At 44.7% G+C, this 27,543-nt stretch overlaps 2 protein-coding genes across 2 annotated transcripts in view; one reads left to right on the top strand and one right to left on the bottom strand.

Moving 5' to 3' along the window:
• Window positions 1–27,543, top strand: part of SYNGR4 (synaptogyrin 4) — a 509,205-nt gene that overhangs the window by 151,600 nt on the left and 330,062 nt on the right. The gene's annotated exons all lie outside the window — the stretch shown is intronic.
• On the bottom strand, window positions 4,601–5,962 carry LOC147701736 (uncharacterized). Its single transcript, XM_086928387.1, has one exon. The coding sequence runs from the start codon at window positions 5,960–5,962 to the stop codon at window positions 4,601–4,603; it is 1,362 nt and encodes a 453-aa protein (XP_086784513.1).

Genomic DNA, 27,543 nt, shown 5'->3' with positions numbered 1-27,543 from the left:
CAGGTCTCACACTTAGGGATAGCATTATATGCGTTGATATCTCTGATCATATCTACTATTTCCCGTATCAAGGCATTATTACTCGCATACTATTCCCCGTATCAAGGCATTATTACTCGCATTATCTTTGACGGAACGTACAGGTAATGCTTCATTCGCATAAATAAACATCGACTGGAGCGCCCAAACTGACCCATTAGGTGAGAAAGGCAAAACCAAATATGGCATTCCCTTATCCGTCGTATGCGGCATAAGTCCACATACCCAGCAGTTCGTAGTATTCACAACTAACTGTTGCTGATGCAATAACTGTATTAACGAATTGTTAACAAATTCTGATCTTCGTGTCTGTTCATGTTCAGGCAACGTATGAAACTCATGTGGAGAATCAGTAAAGCAAGAAAGAGTAGGTTGGGACGTAGACGTAGGCGTATGTTGTATGGGATAGGAAATCCAACCCACACAACCCATCATAATATTCAGAAGCATTAAGAAACACAATATTAAAAAACATTTGCTACGGATCAATATATACATTTTCATTTTGAAACCATTTTCCTCAACACCAGACCCGAAAGACTCCATCCTCTGACGTGCTGCTCACGGCTATTACCTTCTTCACTTAAGTGTGCGTCAAGATCGTACTAACGACCATGAACCACAGACCTTTCGTCAATTCGCGGCTCACCCCTTAAGAACTTCCTACCGTGACCCTGCAGCTGAGTCCGGATGGTGACTCGAAAAAGTAAAAAGTAAAAAAAAAGTTTCTCGGTCTGAAAAGGTGTAACTCACATCAAAAAATGTTTTGCTTTATTAGTCCTTTTTATCATTTCTCGGTCTCAAATTGTAACGTTCTTTGCCAGGCACAGTCTGGTCTTGAAACAGGGTTTCTGGATCCATCGTATCAAGTCTCAATTCAGGAGGCACAGCAGCTTGTAAGACGTCGTCATCTGCACGTTCTGATTGAGTCCATTCCAAATGCGCATCACTAAAAGGCACGAATCTAGGGGTTAGTTCGCATTCAGAATCGCCAATACCTCCCCTCACCCACTTGTCATACGGTAAGGGTAGCGGGACTTTTTTACAATGGGTGGCATGCACCCAGTTTTTTTTACCAACTACTCTAACTGCAGTCCGTGTTACTAACAAGACTAAAAGCGGTCCAGTCCACCTCGGCTCCAAGTTTTTCGATCGCTGAAAATTCTTTAGCAGCACAAAGTGGCCAGGTTGGATCTTGTGACCTGGATCCGCAGACGCTGCCGGAAAACTGTCATAGACCTGTTGGTGGAGAACACGTAATTTAGCAGTCAAGTCATGTAAATAATCCACCAACATAGGGCACTCGATGTCACTGTACTTTTTGGGCCTTGGGACACCCCAAACATTGGCCGGACGAACAAACACAATTTTATAGGGACTAAGTCCCATACGAGAATGTACTGTCGTCCTCGTTGACAAAAGAGCCAATGGCAAGGCATCTGGCAATGTAAGACCAGTGCTTGCTTGTATCTTAGCCAATTTCAGCTTTAACGTGCCATTGTAACACTCGACAAGTCCAGCTGACTTTGGGTGATTCGCAGTGTGAAACTTCTGATGGATACCCAATCCCGCACACACTTTCTTCATGACTTGGCCCACAAATTCACTCCCATTGTCACTCCATACAATTCTCGGCAAACCATACCTAGGGTAGTACTCTTTGAGCAAAACCTTGGCTGTAGACAAGGCAGTATTATCCTTTAGGGGGTAGGCCTCTATCCATCTGGAAAAGGCGCAAACAACCACAAGGACATACTTGAAATCGTTAAATCTCTCCATGTGAATGTAATCTAACTGTATCACCTCAAACGGATATGTCGGAGGAGCAAAATGACCAGCTGGAGTTGGAGTTCCCTTTCCAGGATTGTACATCAGACAAATCATACAATGCTTCACCACATTCTCAGCACACTTAGGAATTCCAGCATTCTGCCATACTGGAGCCAACAACTTACATATTCCTTTCAAACTTATGTGAGCCATTCCATGAGACATTGTAACCACTGGGAGCACATACGCATCAGGCAACAACCATCGCTGGTGCTCCGACAACTCAACCCAACAACCTGTCGAATCCAACATACCCGTACTTTCTCTCCAAGTACTCACTTCCTTCTCAGTAGCTTCAGCTTGAATCAACTTCACTCTTTCTATTGTGTCTTCACACATTCCACTTTCCACAACCCATCTTGCGGGGCCTGCAACATACATTCGACTCGTCATATTCCTCGCTGTCTCTTTCGCAACTTCATCTGCAAACGCATTTCCTTGACCCACATCGTCCACAACCTTTTTATGCGCACTGCACTTCACAGTTGCAATCTGCTTTGGCAACGTAAGTGACTCAAGAAGTTCATTCACCAATTGCCCATGCTGTATTTTCGTACCATGCGAGGTCAAGAATCCTCTCTCTCTCCACAGACGTCCGAAACCATGGGCAACACCAAACGCATACTGGCTATCAGTGTAAACATTCACTCGCTTTCCTTCTGACAACACACACGCTCTCGTCAATGCTATTAGCTCCGCTGCTTGAGCTGAATTCTGTGCAATACGTGCCGTTTCAACAACTGTATGTAAAGTTGTGACAGCATATGCTACAGTCGTTTCTCCATTCGGAAGCTTAAAACACGAACCATCTACCCATAAGGTACCATCAACATCCGAAAGAGGAGTATCTTTTAAACCAACTCTAGCCTTTGTTTCTTCCTCTGTCCGAAGAAAACAATCATGCTGTTCCTGAACATCCGTCTCTACAGAAATCGGCAACAACGTAGCTGGATTCAACACATTGCATCTTTTGATGTGTACATGGCTAGCCAAAAGCGTCAACTCGTAACCTGACAAACGTGCACTAGTAAGGTGCTGTGTCTTGGTCCTATTCAATAAGGTATCCACTGCATGTGGGACTATCACAATCAACGTATTATCCAATACCAGACCAGCGGACTGACGAATAGAAACAGCCGCTGCCGCTGTAGCTCTCAGACAGCTCGGCAATGCTCTAGCTACCGGATCTAACGTAGAGGAGAAATACGCACATGGACGCTGTTTATCGCCAAATTGCTGTGTCAGAACCGACAACGCACAACCTTCTCTTTCGTGGACATACAGTGTGAAAGGTTTACTGTAATCTGGAGAACCCAACACCGGGGCAGAACACAATCCATCACGTAATTCAGAAAAACTTTTCTGACATTCGTCAGACCAAGGGAGAGGATGCGGAGTATCTTTAAGAGTCAATGCCAACAGAGGTTTCACTAACAAAGAAAAATTGGGGATCCATTGCCTACAAAATGAAGTGATACCTAAAAACGCACGTACTTCCCTCTGCGTAGATGGCACACTCATTTCTCAATCGCTTGAATTCGTTCTGGGGTCAATCGCCGTCCCTCCTTCGACAAGAGATGACCTAAGTAGGTCACTTCTTGTCGGCAATACTGTAGCTTAGAAGGCGACACTTTATGGTGAAGGTCAGACAAATGTCGTAACAAAGAAAGAGTAGCTTCTTTACAAATCTCTTCATCATCAGCAGCAATCAGTAGATCGTCAACATACTGGATAAGAGTAGCACCAGAAGGCAATACAAAATTATGAAGCTGAGTTTTCAACGCCTGTCTATAGATTGAGGGACTTTCACAATAACCTTGAGGAGCTCTCTTAAACCGGAAGCTTCGGCCTCCTAAAGAGAAGCCAAAAATATCTCTGCTCTCCTCGGCAATTGGGATACTGAAGAAAGCATTCTTCAGATCAATAACCGAAAACCAGGCAGCTGAAGCAGGAATCAGAGTCAACAAAGCAGTGATATCCGGAACAACAGGAAACTGTGGTATGACAATCTTGTTCACCTCTCGATGGTCAATCACAAACCGATACACAGGTGGCTGAGAAGCATCAGTACGCTTAAGGACAGGCAAAACAGGACTGTTACACACGTTACCTCTTGTTTCTTCAATCACACCCTTCTCAACCAAATCATAGATGATCGCTAAAAGAGCTCTCTCGCCATCACTCGAGATCTTATATTGCGGAATGCGAGGTAGCCTAGCATTCGACTTGAGAGTAACAACATAGGGTGGAATCTGCAAAAGACCAACATCATTGGGACCTGTAGCCCAAAGTGTATCAGGAAGAGAACGCAATTCCAGTGGAAGACAATCTTTAGACAAATACATTGGAGAAATCACTTTCCTACCCACCGTAAGATGTACTCCTTCAGGAGAGCAATGCAATGTCGCATACAATCTTTTCAGCAAGTCTAAACCCAACAGATTTTCACCACAACCAGTCGTTAAAATAAGGGGAGCTTCCAATTCACAAGGGCCGATAGAAAGAGGCAAAGGACTAGAAACCGGATTACGAACTGGGGCGCCAGAAAATCCTACTGAAACATTGGTCAAGCCAGACAAAGGTGCGCCAGGAAGTTTAGAGTGCATAATAGAACTCTTTGTCGCACAAGTATCCAAAAGAATTCTGCCACACCTAATGTAACCACTTCAGCATAAGGTCCACTCTGATCTACTGGAACTGACACTACTCCCTCTCTTTGCCCATGGCTGTCCTAACAATCATTATAACCAGCACTCTCGCTCTCAACACAGTAGTCATCAGCATAGTACTGAGCAGACTGAACAGTCAGAACATTCTGTCTGTCAAAACAATTCGCAGAATTCTGAGGGGAAAAGGAACGCTCATTCCGAGGAAACACACCACGCCCGCTACCCCTAGGAGCTTGCTGAAAACCACCACGTCCTCTCTGATCCAATACACCATTCGCATGCTGTAACAGAACCGGACAACTATGCTTAAAGTGACCTTCTTCCCTGCAATAAGCACACTGATTAGGGCCAGGTAAAAATCGCGGAGGAAAATACTCGGGCTTCTGTAACAATCTCTGAAACTGTGGGGGTTGCTGATAATGAAACTGATTCGTACAAGGCGGATAAGCTTGCTGCAAAAGAACTTTCGTCTTTAATTCTTTAGTCTTTCTCTCTACTTTATCCATCTCATCTTTATCCCTGTTCTCGTAATATTGTGCAGTAGCCAATATCTGGGCCGACGAAGAAACAGCCCATGAACTCTCAGAATCTTTCAACTTATTAGAAAGTTCGGGAAGCAAATTAAAGACAAATTTGTCCACGAACAACTTTTGACCACCTTCGGTGCTCATATCCTGACCACTATGATCGATAAACGTTTCCTCAAACCTAGTGAAGAAATCAGACACACTTTCATCTTTCTTTTGTTTACATGCTGCTAACTTATCCCAATTCACTCGTGAAGCAGGCATCATAGTTTTCATCAAATTAATAATTCTACCAGGTAACTCTGCGACTAAAGGTTCAGGTTTGGCACCTCCTACCTGCCGACCATCTGCAGCAACGATATTAGCCCACGTATCTCCTAATTCTTGCGCATGATTCTCATGACGAATCTTCGCCCACAAAGGTTGAGGGACTGCATTACCCCTCAACATATCTATATCAGCTAAATTCATAATACACGCTTCCACTGTCTGAGACAATTCTTTGTAATAACCAGCAGGATTTTTACGAGGGTGAGGTAAGGTCTGCTTAAGAGCCAAGACCTCTGCTCTTTTCCAAGGGACGCGTACCCATACTCGCTGAAAATGAGCTGGCTCAGCTTGAATACCATTATTAACATCAGCCTGAACTGCAACCCTCCATACAAGAGGAACTTCTCTGATGGGATACTGCTTCACTTTTCTCCTAACCGAGGAATCAGGTTCATGCAATGTCTGAGGCGGTACCCTAGACCTGAAGACAAGTATCGTCTGTACAGCATCTGTAACATCGGACTCCACTATCGTCCCTTGAGCAAAATCTGACTGGACATCAAGCACTTCCTGCAGAATTGGACCCAACTCATTATTTTCCCATTCCTGACGAAGAAAAGTACCCATCATATCAAACACATACCTTTGCTTCTGTGGTTCCCACTGAAAGAAAACATCCATAATCGCTTGTAAATTATACCTCGAAGCATTTAAAACCCATCTTCGAGCCAAAAGATCCAACACTGCCCGCTCTTTGGGACTAGGGAACTGACTACGACTCTGCCTACGTTCCGAAACATGGGTCATATTCAATGACCCAAAGAGTGGAGACAAAAGATTAACAACAGTCTCAGTCATTCGTTTTCGAGCAGAGGGAGAAGAAGTAGCCATAAGAACAGGAGAAAGAGTATTTTGAGGCAAAAGAGGCGTAAGGACAAGAGGAGCAAGAGTCGAAGATACAGAAGTAGAAGGCAAAGGAGTTTGAGGCAAAGCTGGTAGCAAAGTTGGAGAGCCTAGAGGGTGTTGCACGGTAGGAGGGAGAACCATCTGTGCAACAACGGGTGGCTGAACAACAGCAGGAGGCTGAACAGCAGGATATGCAACAACCGGGTGTAATGGAGGCGCAGTAGCACCCTGCACATAAGGAGGTGGTAATCTCAGTAAATGAGAGATCAAAGGATCTTTTTCAGGGTCTTCATTCACTTTTGAAAGGGAAGGCGGCAAGGCCAGATAACATTTATCTATATCCATGCAACGCTGTCTATCTAAGACTTCACTAGCACGCTCTTCTCCATCTTCCCTAAACTGCCTAGCAGCTTGTAGTACTGACATATTCTTATCTTTCCTATCTCTCTTTGCTTGATTAATTTCTCGCTGTTGGGCTTCCTTACGTCAAAGGCTGAAAGAGTCAAACATCGCCGGCCGGGCTTTCTTCTTAAATAGCACAACTTCCAGATTATCTAAAATCTCTGTTTTGAAACTACCATATTGGGGCCATTGTAAAACACCATCTTTCCTAGTATAGCGGACCCATACTTCATTGTACGTAATGGGACCCACTCCGTGTTTTGAATAGAGCTCGTAAGTTGGAGTTCCAACCGGAGGTATCGGACACAAATCCTCCAATCGGGAATCCCTGTTGCAACCACAACCAAACCATTTCCCAATTTTGCTAAGACCAGGCATCTTAGAGCTCACTAATCTAGCTTCAAACTTCAAGGGGTTATCAACTATCGATACACTCGCAAATATACGAGCCCCTCGGCTTCAGCTATTGCAATATCTGAACAAACTAAGAACCAAAACAAAGATCGTGGGAGCGACCCACTTATACTTAACCAAGGTATCTGTCACGCCACCAGAAGACCGTCTATCGTCTCGCTCTACAAAGGATCAATCAAGGGTCCAAGACAGGGCGACAGTCAGGGCAGCAGTCCTTCGTAGCCGTCGGAAAGCGGGAAGCCTCGCAGCAAAAACCTTCGGACCACGACGACAGACAGGGGTCGATGAAGTGGTTGGCCTTCCTCCAGAATTTTCTCACGTGGCTCCTCACGATCCTCAGGCTTGGACCGGTACCGCTGAAGTCGCCCCACTTTGGGCGCCAACTGAAGAACCGGGTTTTTTGTCTGTACCCAGCGGCGCCAGGGAAACGCCCAAAGTCTTCGAGTTCACCTGTCTTGGTATACAGAGACACGTAATACTTCTAGGTGGCGTCAGAGATCAAATTTATTAGCTGCAGCTACTAACAGTAATCCCAGCAATACAACACGGTGTACAACTCAAGAAACTGTTCAATTTTCGTAGAGCAAGACATCAGTATTTAACCATATTTTACTCATTTACATTGCACACCTACTGCGACAAATTCGAACGAATCAAATACATTTTCCCATGCTTCGTCATATCGTAAAACACTCACTTTACATTGTAACAACCCACAAGTTAATTATTAGGAATGTCCCAAATTCAATTTCCACGAGCCGGACAAACCCATAATTGAAAGCACTACCCATGTAACGAAAAGACATAAAGAAAGAAGTAGTTTAGATATTGAATAGGATAAGATATGTGCAAGCGAACTAAAAGTTAACGATATCCTGAACAGTGATTGGCAATTTCAGACAACGATCAGCCAGGGAAATTGGCTTCGCAAAGGGTCAATTTCAGGTGACGAGGTCAGCGTCTTACAGTCCACTCGCAAGTCAGAAAAGGCCTAGTTAATATGTACATGAACAACGAAGCCCATGCAACTTTGTTCGTTCAGTCACCTCCACGGCCTATGTGAGGGCAACACAAAATGGCGGCACAGACAAAATGGAACCCATATTCAGAGACAAAGTCTCTGAATACGTAATGAACTCGCTAGTTAACGCGACAAATTCATTCCATATTGGCCGTACTTACTAGATACGGTACAACATCACCAAAATCATGACGGAACCATAACCTCACAGGACAAGGCAGAATTTTACAGAAACTCAGCACAAGCAGATTTAATGAAAAACAGGCTTTTGCATCCAACAGATATGGATCCTAATATTTTGTAAATTCTCCTAGTGCATCAGATTTCAAACTTTGCCAGGATATCCCCACACAACACTATACAGAACCCATTTACAGCACTACATGTTAATATCTGTGTGTTTGGCGATTTACAACTCAAAATGCTAATAGCTGTCCCCTGGACGCTCTAAAGCACCAGTCTAGCTGTACTGGTGCTACACAGAAATAATTAATACAATAGAAATTAAACAAAAGACTTACATTCATAAGCCTGGTTGTGTTGCACACTCTGGATAATAATCCATCTATGCATCCCGTGGCTTGTCTGTCCTTACACAGCTTTTACTAGACCCAGTGGTTCACCATGTTACAGAGGGCAGTGATTACTGGTTTCCTTGATCAATTGGCATCTCATGTCAACCCCTGGCTCCTTAGTGTGAATGCAGATGAGGTCGGGGACCAAGATTAGGTGAAACAGCGCTGCGTGTGGCTGGCTGTGCCTTGCTCTGACTGGAAAGAGATCTTGCAGCAATAAATGCAGAGTCGTGCCACTGGGGTCCCTTGTGTGCAGCTGCACAGGGGACTTAATGTTCATCCCTGCAGTCTGAAGGGAAACGATTTAAAAGACAAAGAGATTAATTTATCGGATGGGGCCGATTGATCTGTGGAAACAGAAATAAATAAAAAAACGAGGTGGGGAAGCATTGCGATGTAACTTGGGAGGAGAGATACTGCCTGCATATGCACTCATAAGGAGTGCTTGCTAGGAAATGCAAACAAGCAACACACGTGAAGAGGCTAAGAGCTAGGTGAGCTTCTGGAGAAAATTATGTTCTCATGGTTCTGTCCCAGAAAGCACAGAGCAGAGAATAGGATGTGGTGAAACAGTCAGAGCTACCAACTTCTGACCTGGGAACCATGGTTCAAGTCTTGGTGTCAGCTCAACATCAAATCATTTAATCTCCCAGCGACTACAACAAAATGAATATGTAATGTAACTGGTGCTCATGGAAAGAGCAAAGTAAATTTTATAAAACTGCAAGCATGAGAATTTAACTCATTATAGATGCATAACGATTACCCCTCCCTCCCACGACAAACAACAGAAAAAGTGGTGAAATCAAACTCTTTGTTGCAGGCTGTAAATTGTGTTTTTTTAAAACAACAACAAGCTGTTTGTGGAGCTTTGCAGGGGTATCTCTTAGTTTTTAGACCTGTGTAACAGTTCGGGTGGACTGGTTAAACAGATTGAAAGAGGTGTTAAATTTGGTTTGAAGGAGCGCTGCATAGTAAAAGTGTAAAGCAGCCTTCCTTGGCACTCACAGCAAGATCCTGAGGCTGCTGAAAGCAAATCTGCCAAAAGGGTTGACTTCGTTCTTGGAAGGAGGGGGAGCAGAGGCCATGGAGAGGTCATGTTGAGAGGAGCGCAAGCACCAACGATGTGGTGGCAAAGCAATAAGAAAAAGCCCTTGATGATGGATGCTGCTTGCACAAAGTGAATTTCAAACGGTGACAAAGCTATAAACTCAGTTTTCCCAAATTCACGGGATGCCAAAACTCCAAGTTGTTTTAAAGTTCTAAAAGTCACCAGCTGTAGCCATTGTAGAAGTCTTGTCTTGGGTATAGAGTTATTGACAGTAAAGTATTGTTTACTTGTTAGGCAATTGATTTGGTAACTTCCAAATCCACTTAAATGAATGGGCGTCCTATGGTGCAGTCAAATGTTATGTATTTAGAGCATTTTTCACCCAGGGGATTCTCATCAATAGTCATAATCTATGAATAATCCCGGCCCATGTGCGGGATCCCGGAGCATATAGAAAATACATATATATACATATATATGCATATGTGAAACATATAACTGCAGCCTAAAATGTTTCCAATCTGGCAAAAGAAATGCTGAAAATGACATAGGTTTGCATTGTAGACACCATACCTTCCCAACCCATAAGGAAAAGCAGGAGCAGTAAGCATTTTTTAATACAAGCAATGCTTTATTGCCATAGAGAAAACCTGTAATTGCAGGCATTTGCCAGTAGGCTGCAGCAGAGTACTAAGAAACCAAGAAAAACGGGTACCTTGCCTTTAAGGCATTAGAGTAAGGGTACCGTGCCTTTAAGACCTGCAGGAGACCCCTTGCTCCCACGATGCACCACAGGTGACAGTTGGGTCAGTTCTTTTTTCCGGCTCCTTCTGAGAGGATCCTGGAGCTTGAGCTCTTCAGTTTTTGTGACTAAAACTGATTTTGAAGAGATTTTTTTCAGAAAATGCGATGTTTTCTTCTTTCTTAAGGCTCCTTCTACTGGTTTTGTGGTCTTGCATAAATATTTTCCAGTCAGAATGCCAACCTTATTCAGGAAATGTCCTTCCTGTGACAAGAAGATGGCACTGGCAGATCCAGTATTGTGTGTCTTCCATCCTCACACAATCCTGACCAGTGCCACCACTGCCAGAAGTTCTCCAAGTGGACTCTGCGCGACAGGGAATGCATAAAACTCCATGCACTGCTGGAAAAGAACAAAATCCATAGGGGTGGTGGCCATGTAGGCCTCAGACCATCATCTTCCAGCAAACAACATCGGAAGCAGCGTCATTCCACCTCTCCTGAACCCAGTAAGAATAAGGGAACAGGAGATTCCCCGTCGACGTCGAAGTTGCCGTTGAAGAGGCCCAAATACTCTTTGACGTCGAGGGACAGAACACCATCTCGACGTCGAGAGTCTCCGCCGCATGCAAGTAAGTCGGTGTCAAGGCACCACACTTCGGGCTCGAAGGCTGTGGGTGCTGAGAGACCTAAGTCTCTGTCGACGTCAAGGCTTCCGTTGACGTTGAGACACTCTCTGCCGCCCCCGAGGGGGTCAGCGTCGAGAGTCGCGACGGCGAACATCTCGCCACCAGTGGGCATGCCGTAGTCGAGAGCGTTGTCGAGATCCCACCACTCAACGTCAAGAATATCGACGTCGACAGGACGCCATGAAAGATTGCCGTCCAATCGACGACATGGGAGATCAACCTTGAGAACTCCAAGATGCCGCCGAAAGCCCACGTCGAGGTCTCCTCATCGCCGTAGACGATCGATGTCAAGACCACCGTCGAGACCTCACTCAACGCCTATGGTGACTCAAACCTCATCGACGTCGAGGCACTCAACGTCGACAGAAAAGGTTGCAGAAATCACAGAGGAGTCCCGGCTGTAGTCTGTTTTAAGGTCCAGATCGTCATCTGGAGACCGGTCATCATCTCCAGGACTGCATATTGTGCAGGTATCACCCGAGGTATCCCCCAGACCTGCAGAGGAGAGGGCCCACGGTCTGTCCCCTCGACGTCCGCAAGATGCCGGGATAGGTGACCGCAGTAGTCTGGGCTCAGATTACTTGCGCACGTATTCACCATCTAGGACCACTCCTCGGAAAAGCGCTCCTGCTGGACCCTCGAAGTCTGCCCCTAGGAGACCAAGATCCCCTTCCAGACCAAGATCACCCTCTACACGTCAGTCTCGGTCGTCACAGCCATCATCACGACAGACCCCTTAAGAGAAGGCGCACATGATCACCCACATGGTCTTCCTCGACGAGATCTTTGGTCTGGGACTAGTCCCCGACCTTCTTCACAACTCATCCATCACGGGTGTCTCCCATCGATGACATCACGACTTTCACAGATGTTCTGGGTAGGGGTGTGAAGAAGCTCAACATCACTTTGCACACCCCGGTGGTTCCCACATCCGTCATCTTTGATACCTTACATCACCGCACAGCTCCTAGACCACTGCTACCGCTGGTGCCTGGATTTTTGGACCCGGCTATGGCCACCTTCCTCACCCCTGCGACGGTGGGTTCCGTTCCATCCAGAATTGCCAAAAGATACAAGGCTCCAGCAGAGGACCCCTTGTTTCTCAGGGCTGACCCACCAGCGGACTCGGTCATTGTGGCTGCAGCCATGAAGTCCCATTCAGCTTCTATGTCATCCTCTGTCCCCCCTGAGAAGGACAGTAAACAGATGGACTCATATGGCAGGAAAATGTGTAAAACTTCAGCGTCATCAATGAAGATTGCGAGTGCCTCAGCCCGCTCGGGAGATATGACAGATCTCTTTGGGACTCCCTGGCATGATTCATCGAGAAGCTTCCCAAAAAGGACCGGCAGGATTTCACGGAAATTCTGCAAGAAGGGGGGCTAGTAGCCAATCAGGTGATAAGGGCTGCAGCGGACGCTTCAGATCTCGCCGCTCAAGGCTATTCCCATGGAGTCTGTTCAAGACGCTCAACCTGGCTCCACCTCACAGGCCTCAAGCCTGATCCCCAGAAAAAGAATCTAAATCTTCCATTTAATGGCTCGTCTTTGTTAGGGGCCTACGCTGACGATGAGATGAACAAAATGAAGGCAGAGCTGGACACTGTCAAGGCTGTTGGACTGGAAAAGCGCAAGGAGTTTGTCAGAACCCCTAAGCTGACGTTTAGCGCTACCTCGATCTTCAGAGGCAAGTTGCGCTGGTCAAACAAAAGAAAAGCTTCCCTGAATATTGTTTGGCGACTCCTGACTCATCGGCAGGATTCCAAGATGGACGCCGATGAGGTGACGGTCTAGTTGTTATGACTCCCACAGGTGCAAGAGTTAAGGTGATGCGCGCGAGCACAGACTGATGCGTACTTCACTAAAGAAGCATTATGAGGCGGACAAACGTTTTTGGTGTCCTGAAGTAATTTCCTTGTTCCTGACTGAAAAGCGGAAATTTGACCTATTCCTTAGCGTGTACCTTTAGCAAGCGCGTTTTTAGGAGTATTCTTAGAGACAACTCAGCGTACCTGTTACAGCGAATGATTCCTCGAGCTGCTTCTTCAACTGAGGCCTCCACCGGCAGTCGACCTGAAGAAGAAGAGAAGACTTCAGATAAGTAATTCGATTCAAATTCAATGATTAATGACAAAGACTATTGAATGACAACTTGTTTAAGGAAAGAGGAAATTGATTTTCTGGAAGACAATACTTACCTCTGAAAACTGAATCATTGCACATTTTGAAAATAGAAAGAAAAGGCGTAGTTTTTAGATTAGTACAGATTAGGACACAACACATAGTTTAGGAATGCTTAGGTATTTTAGGGTAGATACTCAGCACATTTAGTTAGATTTAAAAAGGTATTTAGGGCATTAGTTAGGCTCATATAATTCTAGAAATAGGGTTTAGTTAAAAGAAAATAATTTTTCAGTCCTTCTGTAAAAGAACATCTTTGAGGAAAGGTCTACTAGCGAATTAAATGGTAAGAAACTAATTTAACAGAAAATACCAATGGAAAATAAGAAGGTAACACAGAAGTAATTATTATTTGTTTAAATAGCTGTCACACTCAAGAAGAAGGGAGAAAGAAACAAGAGTGAGAGCAATAAAGAAATAAGAGAAGCAAGTTACCTGGAACATAAGGTATAAATAGATAGATAGGAGATAGTGAGTAGTTAGGTCAGGTAATATGTTTATGTTGTTTCTTTAATATTATTCCAGGTTTCTCTGGAGTTATGTCTGCGGGTCGGACTAAGCAAGAGAAGCAGTAGAACAGTTCCAATGCAGTCTCTTCTGTCATTTTCTTATTTTATCCACTCCCCCTTTACCCCGAAGGGTTCCATAGGGTCAAGATAAATAACGGGCTCTGGGACATCCTTTGGAGGGAGTTGGGAATTAGCGTCTCGGTTCCTGTGCAAGTCTTGGCGGTAAGAGTTTCACTTAGACCTCTGACAGAGTTCAAGAAACCTTTCCGTCAGGGCGACAAACGTTCTTTTCAACAGAGGGTTCAAACCCCTCAATGGTCTTAACGGAACCAACAGAGATCCCAGTTCCAACAAAGGCTCCCTGGAAGAGGCAATAACAAACAGCAGTCCACCTCTAAGCAACCTTCCAAGCTGTGAGTTGTTGCTTCCTCCGCACCCGTTCGCCACTCCGGTAGGAGGGAGTATAGTTTGTCACCCGGAAGAGTGGGAAATCATAACAAGAGACAAATGGGTGCTGAATATTGTGCAGCATGGTTACTTGCTGAGGTTCAAGTCTCCTCCTCCGCAAGTGCCCCCGTAATTCAAGCGCCTTCCTCAATTTCAAATTAAACTGTTACAGGACGAAGTATCTATCCTTCTCGCTAAGAAGGTCATAGAGGAAATCAGGGGGTATATTCCCACTACTTCCTAGTCCAAAAGCGAGGAGTAGCCAAAGAGTACAGACCTATCCTCAACCTGCGCCTGCTGAACAGGTTTATCAGAAAGTAGAAATTTCGTATGCTAGCCCTGCATCAGATCTTTCCGCACCTTCACCAGGGAGACTGGATGTGTGCCATCGACCTGCAGGACGCCTACTTTCATATACCTGTCTCAGTAAAGCATCACAAATTTCTCAGGTTCCAGATATCTCGTCACCACTATCCGTATTGAGTGCTTCTGTTCGGCCTCAAATCCGTCCGCGGACATTCTCCAAGTGCATGGCGGTGGTGGCTGCCTTCCTCCGCTGACTGAAGATATTTGTCTACCCCTACCTAGATGACTGGCTCCTGAAAAGCTCCACACCTGTTCTACTTCAGAGCCATCTCCTGATGTATTCCTTGGGGTTGCAAGTCAACTACAGAAAGTCGGTTCTCAACCCCACCCAATGAATACACTATCTGGACGCCTCCCTGGACTCCGCAGAGGCAAGCGTGTGTCCTTCGGAGGAGAGGTTGCCATCAATGCCTCTGAAGGGCCGCATCCTTCTCGACACCCAAAGTCCTACACCCAGACAAGTGTCTTCACTACTGGGATCGATGGCCTAGTGCATCTACATTGTGCCCAATGCACGCCTTCACATGCGACCTCTGCAGCAGGCACTCGAGGATCAATGGTCTCAGAGGTCAGGTCACTGGGAAGATCGTGTCTCTCTCCACCAAGTTGCCAGAGACTCCATCAGATGGTGGATGAAACGCTCTCACCTGCTGCAAGGGGTTCCGTTTCATCAGTCGCCTCCAACACAGACAGTGGTCACAGATGCCTCAATGCAAGGCTGGGGAGCTCATATGGACCAGCTTCAGGTACAAGGTCTCTGGTCCGAGACAGAGAGAAGCTATAATATCAACTTCTTGGAGCTACGGGCAGTCTATCTGGCGCTAAAGTCCCTGTACCCGTCTCTTCAGTCCAGCCACATTCAAGTTCAGATAGACAACACAACAACCAGGTTCTATCTGAACAAACAAGGAGGCACCAGTTCACGAGTTCTGTCTCTGGAAGCTCAATCCATTTGGCAGTGGCTTCTGGCGAGAGGTCTTTCCATTGTTGCAGTTCACCTTCCAGGGACCCTGAATGTTCAGGCAGACGGTCTAAGCAGAGACTTCGTAGAAGCGCACAACTGGCTGCTCAACGAAGACATCACCCAGGAGGTGTTTCGGCAATGGGGAGTGCCAGACATCTATTTGTTCGCAGACGCGGCAAACGCAAAATGCCCCGTCTTCGCGTCCAGATTCCCCCAGCAGGGATCACGGGGGAATGCACTTTTGATCAACTGGTCTCAGACATTGCTGTACGCTTTTCCTCCACTTCCTCTGATCCCGGCGGTGATACATAAGTTCTACAGGACCAACACTAGAATGATCCTGATAGCGCCGGAGTGGCCACGCCACTGGTGGTACCCGGATCTCCTCCAATTGTCAGAGGTTCCTTACTGGATGCTGCCCTGCCGCCCGGACTTACTGACCAAGGACGAGGGGAGGGTGTTTCATCTCAATCTCCCTTTCCTTCGATTGACTGCATGGCTCCTGAGGTCATCCAGTATGGCCACCTAGACCTTTCGGATGACTGTATGAACATTCTTAGAGAAGCGAAGAGGCCCTACACCAGAAAGTCATATGCTTTCAAGTGGAAGAGGTTTTACATTTGGTGTAAGGACAATGCCATTGATCAGATTGAAGATCAGGAGTAGGTGATTCTCCCATACTTATTACACTTGGCAATGTCAGGCCTGAAGTACCCCTCCATTAGGGTTCACTTAGCTGCTATCACAGTGTGTAGGAAGTCTCCTTCCCAGACCTCATTCTTCCTAATGCCTGTGGTTAAAATGTTTCTAGAGGGGCTTAAGAAAGTGTTTCCACCAGTCAGGTCCCCCTCTCCTCCCTCGGAGCTTATCATTGTACATACCAAATTGATGGGTACTCCTTTCGAGCCTATTCATAAAGCATCTTTGCAGCACTTGACCTGGAAAGCGGCTTTCTTGGTAGCCATCACCTCAGCTCGCAGGGTGAGTGAGATTCAGGCCCTGTGCTGTAAGGAGCCTTACACAGTCTTTTATGCCAATAGAGTGGTGCTGCAAACTCATCCAAGTTACCTGCCCAAGGTGGTCTCAGATTTCCACATCAATCTGACATCACACTGCCTACTTTCTTCCCTCAACCAACCACTCCCCCGGAGAGATTTTTACACTCCCTAGTTCTCCGGAGGCTTTTGAAATTTTACCTGGCTAAGACTCTTCCGCTTAGGAAGTCTGACCGGCTCTTTGTCAATTATGGTACAACTAATACCGGTTTGGCAGCTTCAAAAAGGTCTATATCTAGATGGATTGTCTCCTGTATAGCTCTGTTTTACCAATTAGCTAACAAACCTTTACAGGGCAGACCACGTGCACATTCCACTAGAAGGAAAGATTCTACCACAGCTCTCCTTCGCAACATTCCAATATCTGAGATTTGCAAGTCGGCTACATGGCGCTCAGTACATACCTTTACCTGCCATTTATGCCTAGATTCAGATGCACAGGCCGATGCCCAAGTGGGACAGGCCTCTTTGAGGAATTTGTTTGCATAACTGCATTTTAAATATGATATTGATTCATGTTTTCTGTGTACTTGGTTGCTCGTCCGCGAGACTTTGGGTATGGGCTTGCTACTCTAGTCATAGATTATGACTATTGATGAGTATCCCCTGGATGAGAAGGATTAGTTACTTACCTGTAATCCTAGTTCTCATCCACGGGTATAGTCATAAGCGGCCCACCCACATCCCCGGACGAGCATTACTTAGAAGTGTTGTGTTTAATGATTACGGATCTGCACAGGTGCATAGGCACCTCCAAAAAGAACTGACCCAATTGTCACCTGAGGTGCATCATGGAAGCAAGAGGTCTCCTGCAGGTCTTAAAGGCACGGTACCCTTACTCTAATGCCTTAAAGGCAAGGTGCCAGTTTTTCTTGGTTTATTAGTACTCTGCTGCAGCCTACTGGCAAATGCTTGCAATTGCAGGTTTTTGCTATGGCAATAAAGCATTGTTTGTATGACAAATGTTTACTGCTCCTGCTTTTCCTATGGGTTGGGAAGGTATGGTGTCTACAATGCAAACCTATGTAATTTTCAGCATTTCTTTTGCCAGATCGGAAACATTTTAGGCTGCAGTTATATGTTTCACATATGCATATATATGTATATATATGTATTTTCTATATGCTCCCGGATCCCGCACATGGGCGGGGATTATTCATAGATTATGACTTTGATGAGTATACCCCTGGATGATAACTAGGATTACAGGTAAGTAACTAATCCATCCTTGCTACACCTCTGCTTGATTTTCTTAAAGCGCCTTCCATTCAGGCAGCTGTAGAAAGCAAGGTTCGGAGAGAGGGGAGAGGATGTGGTGTTGCGGGCAGAGCTACTGACTTTAGAGCTAGTGAAACAGGTTCGAGTCATTGGCTCAACATCCTGTAAGCAAATTGCTTAACCTTCCCATGCCTACAAATATAAAAATATGCGAAGAACTCGCACCAAATAAAAGAAATGTTACATCTAAATTCTGTAAGAAGCACAGTGTCACTAAGAAGTAGGTCGATAAAAGGTATGTGCATGCTCGTAACTAAAATAACAAAGAAGTTTAAGTGGATGGCAAGGAGTACTTCGGGCTCGGGACACTGATAAGAAGAAGACACAAAGAACAACAGGAAATGGTATGCTAAAACCAGTAGAAACAGAGGAAAAGTAAGTAACAATCATATGAACAAATGAAAGGAAGGGCAGAATGTAAGCCCCTTTTAAGTTTAATATTAAATACAATAGATTTCACAAACACAGTGCAAGTGCTGTGCAGGTGAAACCTAAAGACACTACCTGAATCTTCTTAATCAGAGCATCAAATGAGAGTGGTGGAGTAGTCACCAAATGCTCAGAAACTGCAGGGTAGAAAAACCCGATTTGAATGCCAAAATGGACTTCTCGAGCTGTTTTAAATAAACAGACTCATTAAGTATTCACACTCAAATGCATGAGTGTGTCAAATACATGTTCAAAAAACAAAATGTAAATATTGTATCATCTGTGTAATAATAGAGCAACACTTCTAATGAATATACGTGCATATATGTCTGTTTGTATTGATAAATTAAAAAAACGGCAAAAGCCTTGTGCTGAAATCAACTTTGGAATGGTACAGTACAGAAACAATTCATATAAAAGCAAGCAAATGGCTTGGACTAGCTATACAGAAAAATAGCAATTGCCACCGATTATCTTTCCCTTGTTTTAGTTCATTTCTTATACTAAAAGAAACTTTCAAGTCTGCAGCATGCTGCTATTACATGATATTGACGCCAAGCAGTGATAGGCAAAGAAATTATCCCATGCTATATATTTGTTAGATTGAAAATAGGTTTATTAGATGCCATTTTTTTCTTTAAGCGTTACTTGTCGTGCATTGAGATTGTCCGAAAGAAACCATGGGCCTCATGTACAAAACTTCAGAATTGTGATTTCCTTATTGCGATTATTCGTGAATCGCAATTAGGAAATGATTATTCTTAATGTAACAAAACGTAAAGGTTTTCAATTGCGATTCCTAAAGGGTCGCAAATTGACCAACCTCATGAATATTAATGAGGTAGGTTGCACTTTGCAACCCATTAGGAATCGTAGCCATCACAGGGAAGGTGGTCAGCTGAGGTCAGTGGACCACCATGTCTGTGATTGCTTTAAAATAAAGCAATATTTTTTTTGTAAATGATGCCCATTTCCCTTAAAGGAAAACAGCATGCATTTCCCAAAAATAAATGAAAAGTGTCCTCTTAATTTTTTAAGAGTAGGCAGTAGTCCGTGGAACATTTGTGAAAGGGTCACCACCATTGTTCAAATAGCGGTAATTTGCAAATGTTTTGCAACCGCATTTCGGTCGCAAAACATTCACACATACCACTGCGATTCAGTATTAGAAAAGGATGCCCTAAACACGCTCTTAATAATACTGAATCGTAAAACCCAAACTGCTATTCTGTAACAAGTAACACGTTTTTGAATTACTATTTGGGCTTTGTACATGCTAAAAAAACATTTTTGTGGTAGCAATAGTCTGATTCTGCGAATTGAGTCGTTTGATTGCACAAAAAGGGTTTGTACATGTGTCCCAATATCTTTTATCAATGTCCACGGTAACTACAGCTCCTTGAATATTTGTAGTTCCCAATTTAAATTTGTGAGTGTGCACATTTGATAATACCCATGTGGCAAAGAATTTAACTCTTACAAAATATTTAAAGCATAAGGGGTGAGCATAGAGATAATATAGATATGTGTAAATAGATTTTGAAAGCATTGTCAATAACCTAAGTTTTAGACAGAAAGATGTGCATACACATATAAGTTATCAGTATCTGTTGTCCATAATGCTTTGCCATCTGAAACAAAAAAAATCCTAGCTTCCAGGCTGAACCATATCATCCAATTTACTATTAGTAACATTTTCTGTCCATTTCATTCTGCAAATGTGTCAAATTGATTTTCACAAATCATGGTGGTTTTAAATCTGAAACAGAATTGCAACTCATGCAAGTCATCTCCTGAATAGTCTTTTTTTAAATTAGCATTTCTCTAAGAATCATGCATGCTCTAAACAAACTATCTGTTCCCTGAATTTGCCACAATCTAGTCTTACAAATAGTTTTAAAATTGATATTTTACTTTTAATATGTGTAACTTTGTTTCAGAAATGAAGCAATGAAGTGTGGCAAGTAGTTAATGGATAATCAAAATGTATTTAAGCTTTTCACAGTTTTAGAATGAACAAAGTAATGTACAGGAACACCGGAACACTTATACTCTACGATGCCCCAAACTAGCAAACCGAATGATATCTGGGGTCCCTTACAATCCTATTTGACAAACACTGATACAGTGTATTCCAGAATTGCCAGTGTTTGTGTTGAATTGTGTCTATGCAACATTGGTAGGTCATAGTGAAACTGGCCATTGATTGCATAGAGACCTAGACTCTTGAGGAAAGGTAGGCGCGCCGCACCCGGTTGGTCCTTTCTCTGAGGCCTGGTCTGCATGAGACTGATTGTCTTTCATTGAGTTGAAAATGATGTTCAAGTAAAATTGATTGTGACAATCTAGGGAATAGCATAGTAGGCAATCTTAAGATTTGTGAGGTTATCTTCAGTTCCCTTGATGATTTGCTTTTTACCTATTGATGCTGGATTAATGTACATCTATAACAACTGGGCTATCCTCTGTACCAAATTCCCAATTTCTAACCATTATTGGCAGCATTGCGAGGTTGTCAAGATTGAGTCTGACTATTTTATATTCCTTCAGAGTTGTAACATAAATGGCCAGACGCCTCTTGCCCTTTTTCTTTGTTTTCAGAGGTGGGGAAAACTATACAATTTACCAGGCTAGCGAGGATTCAGCCATTCTCCAAGTTTCAGAACCCTCTTCAGAGGGCCACGGGGTTAGTAGGAGCTACTGGCCCAACTGTGGATGATGAGGCCTTTTACTTCGGATGTACCAGGGCCTGACCATACTATGGGCTCTGAGTAACTGGGCAAATTACTTCCCCTTCAGCACTTGACTCTCAGTGATAGCACGGGTCTAGCAGTCCAAGGATTCTCAGAAAGAGATAGGTGCAAGGATTACACGGACATAAGAGTCAAAATAAACCCAGCAACCCCATTCAAAGAATGTCCAGCCAGATATTTGCTGTTATGAAAAAAGTTGTATTTATATACGAACGCAAAGTGAAATATGGCATCCCACAATTAATATACATTGAGCCTGATTACGAATGGGTAGGTTAATTCCAGCCTGTGCTTAAACCTATGTTTACTTATGGTTTGAAATTACGAGGTAAAAGGTATTTAATGAATCCAATAATGTGTTTATGTGTTATATACCTGAAGCTTAGTTACATTTTGATAGGTTAAACCTGCTGAAATGTAACAGGGGAAATATGCATGGTATGTACTGTACCATAAAGAATTAGGTGTGTTAAACTCCAAAATCCACACGTTATTCCCTACAATCTTATAATAGGAGCTAATTACTGCACCGATAAATAACGTACCCTGTGGTATTGTTATTAATCAGGTGCGCTAAATAGCACCTACAATCATAATCTGGGCCATAGTCTTTATATGGCTGGCACTCTATTGTTGTCAGGTAAGATCCTGAGTCCTATTTCCCTGTTTAAGGCCTGTGGTTTTTCTCCATTTACATAAGGTAATATTCAGGCTAGGAATCGGCTACTGAGAACGAGTCTTAGAAGTTACATGATTTCTCAGCGCCGTAGCACTGCAGTCAGAGCATGTTCCCCCAGAGGCTCTGCCTCTCAGTGATCAGTCTTACCCGCTCTCGCTACTGTTGCAATACGGAAGGTCAGGTGCATGTCAGCTGTCCAACGTTACAGTAGCCTGGATGCTGCAGGTGAGGTGGTAGGCGTCCATGTCTTTCCTCTGATCTGTGGTAATTCTCCTGATTCTGGTGACAGGTCTCAATTGGCCTCTGTGGCCTCTGCTTACATGGATCGATACCTTTATGGTTCAATTTCACGTGTTTCTCAAAGGAAATGGTCCTCTCTCTTCACTGTGGCCCCTACCTCGCAAACTGGGGCCACAAACAGCAGCATTGCAGGAGATGGGCCTGCCAGCTACATCGCTACTCATGGGTGACAGCCCTCTTCAGTCACAGAGATGCACCAGGGCACCAGCTGTTAATCTTCACCGCAGCCCCCACTTGGCATAAGAGTGTTGCAAATGTCGGCACTCCGGGCGACAGCCCCTCCCGGTCACAGCACTGCACAAGGGGGTGGCTCTCTTTGGTCACAGTGATGCACGATAGCGGCGGCACTTAATCTTCACCGCAGCCCTCACCTTGCATAAGTGAGTCTCAGACAGCGGCACGCAGGGTGGCATCCCCTCCGGCTCACAGCAGGGTGATGGCTTAATCTTACTCCAAGTTTGGAACTTTTATAGATTCACATGCTTGAATCATTCCCCATCGTCAAGATGGGAGTCCCCGGTACATTTGTAAAAGAAATGTCACAATAGACATAGAAATTAAAGCCCATAGGTCTCAATATTTAGTAACATTTCCAAGTCCTCATTTAAAAAAGGACCAAAGTTAAGAAAACAACCAATCAGCTGTCACCACCCTCTAGAACCTTCCTGAAAGGAGCTCCAGTCCCTTAGATTTTCTGCTGCACGTCGTGCTAGGGAGTCTCCACTGAGCTCTGCTCAGCTTTTATTCATAAGTACGAAATATCTTTGTCTTCAGTTTATTCTCTTGGATTCAAGGTATTTTACAGTTCCAATTACTTTGCCTAGGAAATTTCAGCTGACTTCTCCATGTCAGATACACTTAAAAAATGCCTTTTTATTATTTATTTATTTATAACATTTATAGAGTGCACTGTTACCTGAACGGTGTCCAGGCGCTAGAATGAAAGCTCCCCTCACCTGGCCTGAAACTTAATGAACGAAGAGCCATGTTTTCAGAGTTTTGCGGAAGGTCATCAAATCTGTAATCTGTCTAAGAGCCAAAGGGAGAGCATTCCAAGCCCTTGCTGCCCCCAAGACAAAGCTTCTGCCACCCCAGCGTGCTTTTCTTATCCAAGGGGTCACGATCAGCCCCAGGTTGGTTGACCTAAGCTATCTGCCCGGCAGGTACCGTTGAAAGTGCTGTGTTAGAAACGATGGGCCAAGACCATGAAGGGCCTTGAAAACTATGCACAGGGATTTGAAAGAGATCCGTTTCCGCACTGGGAGCAGTGCAGCTTCACCAATTCTTGGGAAACTGATGCAAACTTTGGTACGCCTTGGAGGAGACGAGCTGCTGCGTTTTGCAAGGCCTGTAATTTGTTAAGAAGCCCCTGTTGGGCATTAAGAAAAAGGCTGTTGCAGTAATCAAGGTGAGATAAAACCAGGGCGGCCACCACTGTTTTCTTACACTCATCGGGTAAGAAAGGAAGGATCTTATGGATTATTTTCAGTGTAAAATGAATGGATGATGTAATTACATTGATTTGAGGTCTGAAGGTGAGCTTATCATCAATCAGAACCCTTTGGTTCTTGACCTTGGTGACTGGAATGGGGGGTACACCCATCCCTTCAGGCCACCAGCTCGGGCTCCAAAAGTTATCACTGGAGCCAAAAAGGAAAACTTCGGTTTTAGCCGAGTTTAACTTTAAGCAATTCCTAGCCATCCAGTTGCTAACCGCTGACATGCACTCTTGGAATTTCCTGGCTATGCCTTCCTCTCTACCTGGTAGCAGTGATACCACAATCTGCGTATCATCCGCATATGATGTAAGCTCAAACCCATATGATCGAATGACTGGGGCCAATGCGGAGACATAAACATTGAAAAGGGTGGGACTTAGGGAGAATCCCTGGGGAACCCCGCAGGGTAGCACGAATGGTTTAGACTCAAACTCCCCCAGTGCCACCACCTGGATCCTGTTAGTGAGAAAAGCTTTCAGGATCTTATGGGCCTTCCCTTGTATCCCGCAGGCCTCCAAACGGTCCACCTGTTAGGATTTGATCCTGTCCCCTTTCCATGACCATGTTTTCCTTATCACATGACTTACCTGCTGGAGGGTTAAATGCTGTATACGCCCCTGAGTAGTTGCTTGGTTTCTTTTCCTTGTTGGGGATTCTAACCAGGTCTTGGTTCCTGTACCTTCAGTGATTACTTGTAGTCATTTGCTCACGGGCTCGTGAGCGTGGTCCCTGCCCTTTTCCTGTCTCCTCTTCCTTTACCCCTCTTTTGCTGTAAAGACCGTTATCATCTTTCTGTTCGTATCGAGTTTTGGACTAGTGGGGGTGTACTGGGGCTCCGGTACCCCTTTTGAAGGTGTTTACGGGACTTTCATGGACTTGGTTGATCTCCTCGGCTCGCCTTGTACTGACGGGCTGCTGTGTGTCGGAGCCGCGGGTCCACTTTTCCGCATCTTTTGGATCCTGTCGTCCACGTTGTGTGAACTTTGGACCCATTTCGCGTTCCTCATCCGGACAAAGGTAGTGGCTGCTGCGCTTCGGTTTCTGGAGAACTTCCCTGTGTTTTAATTATCCCAATTATCCCAGTGTACTTATTGGAATCTTAGAGGGTTTTTTTTATGTCTATATTCGACTTTTTCCCCCTTAGACAAAACGGAGACTTTGGGAGCATTTATTCCGAGTAATTTCTATGCTGACTACGCCATTGCCCATTAACTATCTACAAGCCGCAAGGACTCCACCTTGGGATACCTGGCCTTAAGGACCGGTAAGGAAGTCATATATTGTGATTATTGTGGTTACAGCATGGTCATGGTTAAGGGTATAAGGGGTATTTAAGTATAAAGTACAGACTGGTAATATTGTGCCTTATTCCTTAGGTGCAGACACATGGTGACAGTCTATTCTCCCTGGTGGTTTCAACTGAGTGATCAGCAGTCTCCTTGTTTATTTTTCCCACCCTCTCCCATTGCTCATTTGCTTGCTCACTGTGTTATTGCTTGTGAGCGGCATAGGGGTATTGGTAGTGGACTGGGCCATACTTCGGTCTTGCGATGTTATGGTCTAAGAGGCGAATCCCAACAGAAAACCAAGCCCACGAACTATTATACACTGCCTGGACGAGTATGGACAATTCACTGGGTCCCACAGGGGGGGGCTACAAGTCCACACACTATGCAGGATTTGATGGGGGCTATTGCTTCCTTGCAATCCCAGGTTCAAGATCTGAGGCAGGAGAATTTGGGGTTAAAGCAGGAACTGGGTTCGGTAAAAGGCAGGGGTCGAGGTCCTGTTTTACACCTTGCAACATTCCAGTTTGAGAGAGGGGCTGGGCAGGGGGCTAGTGGAGGTTCTCCAATCGCTGTAACCGTTACGACACCGGTCCCTGTGCCTTTGGCAGCCCCAGAGAGGTTCTCAGGGGACAGATAAAAATATAGCACTTTTATGAACCCGTGCCATTTGCACTTTATGTGTAGGCCTAATGCCTTTCCAGACGATTCAGCAAAGGTAGCGTTCATCATTTCGAATTTGGCTGGCACGGCTGCTTTGTGGTCTGTTCCCCTTGTAGACAACGATGATCGTGTTTTATATAGTTATCCAGCATTTAAAGAACTTATGAGAGGCTTGTTCGCCAAACATGCATGTATGCAGGCTAGCGATGCTGAGCTTTTAAAATTACTGCAGGGTAGGTAGGATTTGTTAACTTATATATCCACGTTTAACCGGCTTGTGTCTGAGACCCAGTGGCCTATGGCCAAAAGGACTTCGTTGTTTTACCAGGGTCTATGTGAGGATCTTAAGGACATAGTGTCCCAGGTGGTGGATCCCCCCTGATGATTATGCAGCCTTTATTGATCTTGTGGTTAAGTTGAACCACAGGCTGTCTGAGCGACGAGGGCAACGTAATAGTTTCAATCTTCTCGTGGGGGGTATATCAGATCTGATGCAAAACCGTCTGTGGAGCATAAGGCAGTACCTGAACCAATGGAAATAGGAGGAGTAAGTGGATCTTTGACCCCTGAAGAGAAGAAAAGGAGGATAGAGAAAAACTTGTGTCTGTATTGTGGTCAAGGTGGCCATTATGCCAGGGAGTGTCCTGTGAGGCCATCTAGTATCCCACAAAGCAAGGGGGTAGCATGTATCCAACAAGATGGTGGGCCGCTTTGTAAGGCTGACCCTAGGGTGTCATACGAAGTCATGGGTGCAGTGGAAAGGGTCCCTAGACACTTCATAATATCTGCTTGTCTATTGATTTCCAACAGCAATAGAGTGAATGTGTCTGTTTTACTGGATTCTGGTGCCACGGGTAACTTTATTGATATCTTGTTGGCAGACAAGTTGATGATACCTTGTGTGGATAAGGAACAACCTGAGCCTCTGCGGGCTATAGATGGGACAGAGTTAACTTCAGGGTCCATTACTCGACAGACAGAACCTTTGGGTCAATTATGTGAGAACGGACACTCAGAGTCCGTTTGTTTTGATTTGATTGATGCCCCTTCGTTTGGTTTGGTGTTAGGGGTGCCTTGGTTACATAGACCCAACCCTAAAATAGATTGGGTCCGACGTTCAGTAACACTGGACTCGGCACATTGTTTGAAATGCTGTTATCAGGAGGCCACAGATTGGATGGCACCTCTGACTTGTGCAGTGGGGGATGTAGTGTCTGTGCCCTCTCCGTACAATGCTTTCAGGGACGTTTTTGATGAGAGTCAGGCACAGGCCTTCCCCCTCATCGTTCTTTTGACTGTACGATCGACCTGGTGCCGGGTGCTACATTACCATGTAGCCGCATTTATGCGCTTTCTGAACCAGAAGAATTGCATTTGAAGGCGTACCTGGATGATATGTTGAAGAAGGGGTTTATACGTCCCTCTTGTTAGCCCGTATCCTCTGCTATCTTCTTTATACCGAAGAAGGAGGGTACTTTGCGGGCATGTGTGGATTATAGGGCCCTTAACAAAGTAACTGTGAAGAACAAGTACCCTCTCCCACTAATTCCGGTATTGTTGGATCAATTAAAGAAGGCTACAGTGTTTACCCAACTAGATCTAAGGGGCGCATACCATCTTATCCAAGTCCGCCCAGGGGACAAATGGAAAACGGCTTTTAAAACAAAATTTGGTTTGTTCGAGTATTGCATGATGCCGTTTGGCTTGTACAATGCGCCGGCAGCCTTTCAGTTTTTCATAAATGAGGTCCTCAGAGAATATCAAGATATAAGCGTCATCGTTTATATAGATGATATATTGATCTTTTCGGAGTCCAGTGCAGAACATCAGAGGCATGTGACTCAAGTGTTGCAGACATTACAAGACCATCATCTATTTGTCAAGTTGGAGAAATGTCAGTTTAGCGCTCCTAAAGTAGAGTTTTTGGGTTTTATTGTTTCAGCTGGAGGCATCCAGATGGATCCCAGAAAGATAGAGTCTATTGTTACCTGGCCTATACCT

Source organism: Lissotriton vulgaris, chromosome 7 (assembly GCF_964263255.1).
Source record: "Lissotriton vulgaris chromosome 7, aLisVul1.2, whole genome shotgun sequence".
Taxonomy (NCBI): domain Eukaryota; kingdom Metazoa; phylum Chordata; class Amphibia; order Caudata; family Salamandridae; genus Lissotriton; species Lissotriton vulgaris.
Note: the sequence above shows the minus strand (reverse complement) of the source record. Positions and strands in the feature narration are given on the sequence as shown.

Coding starts and splice junctions, on each gene's coding strand:
- LOC147701736 (XM_086928387.1), bottom strand. CDS start 5,962: ATGGGTACTTTTCTTCGTCAGGAATGGGAAAATAATGAGTTGGGTCCA.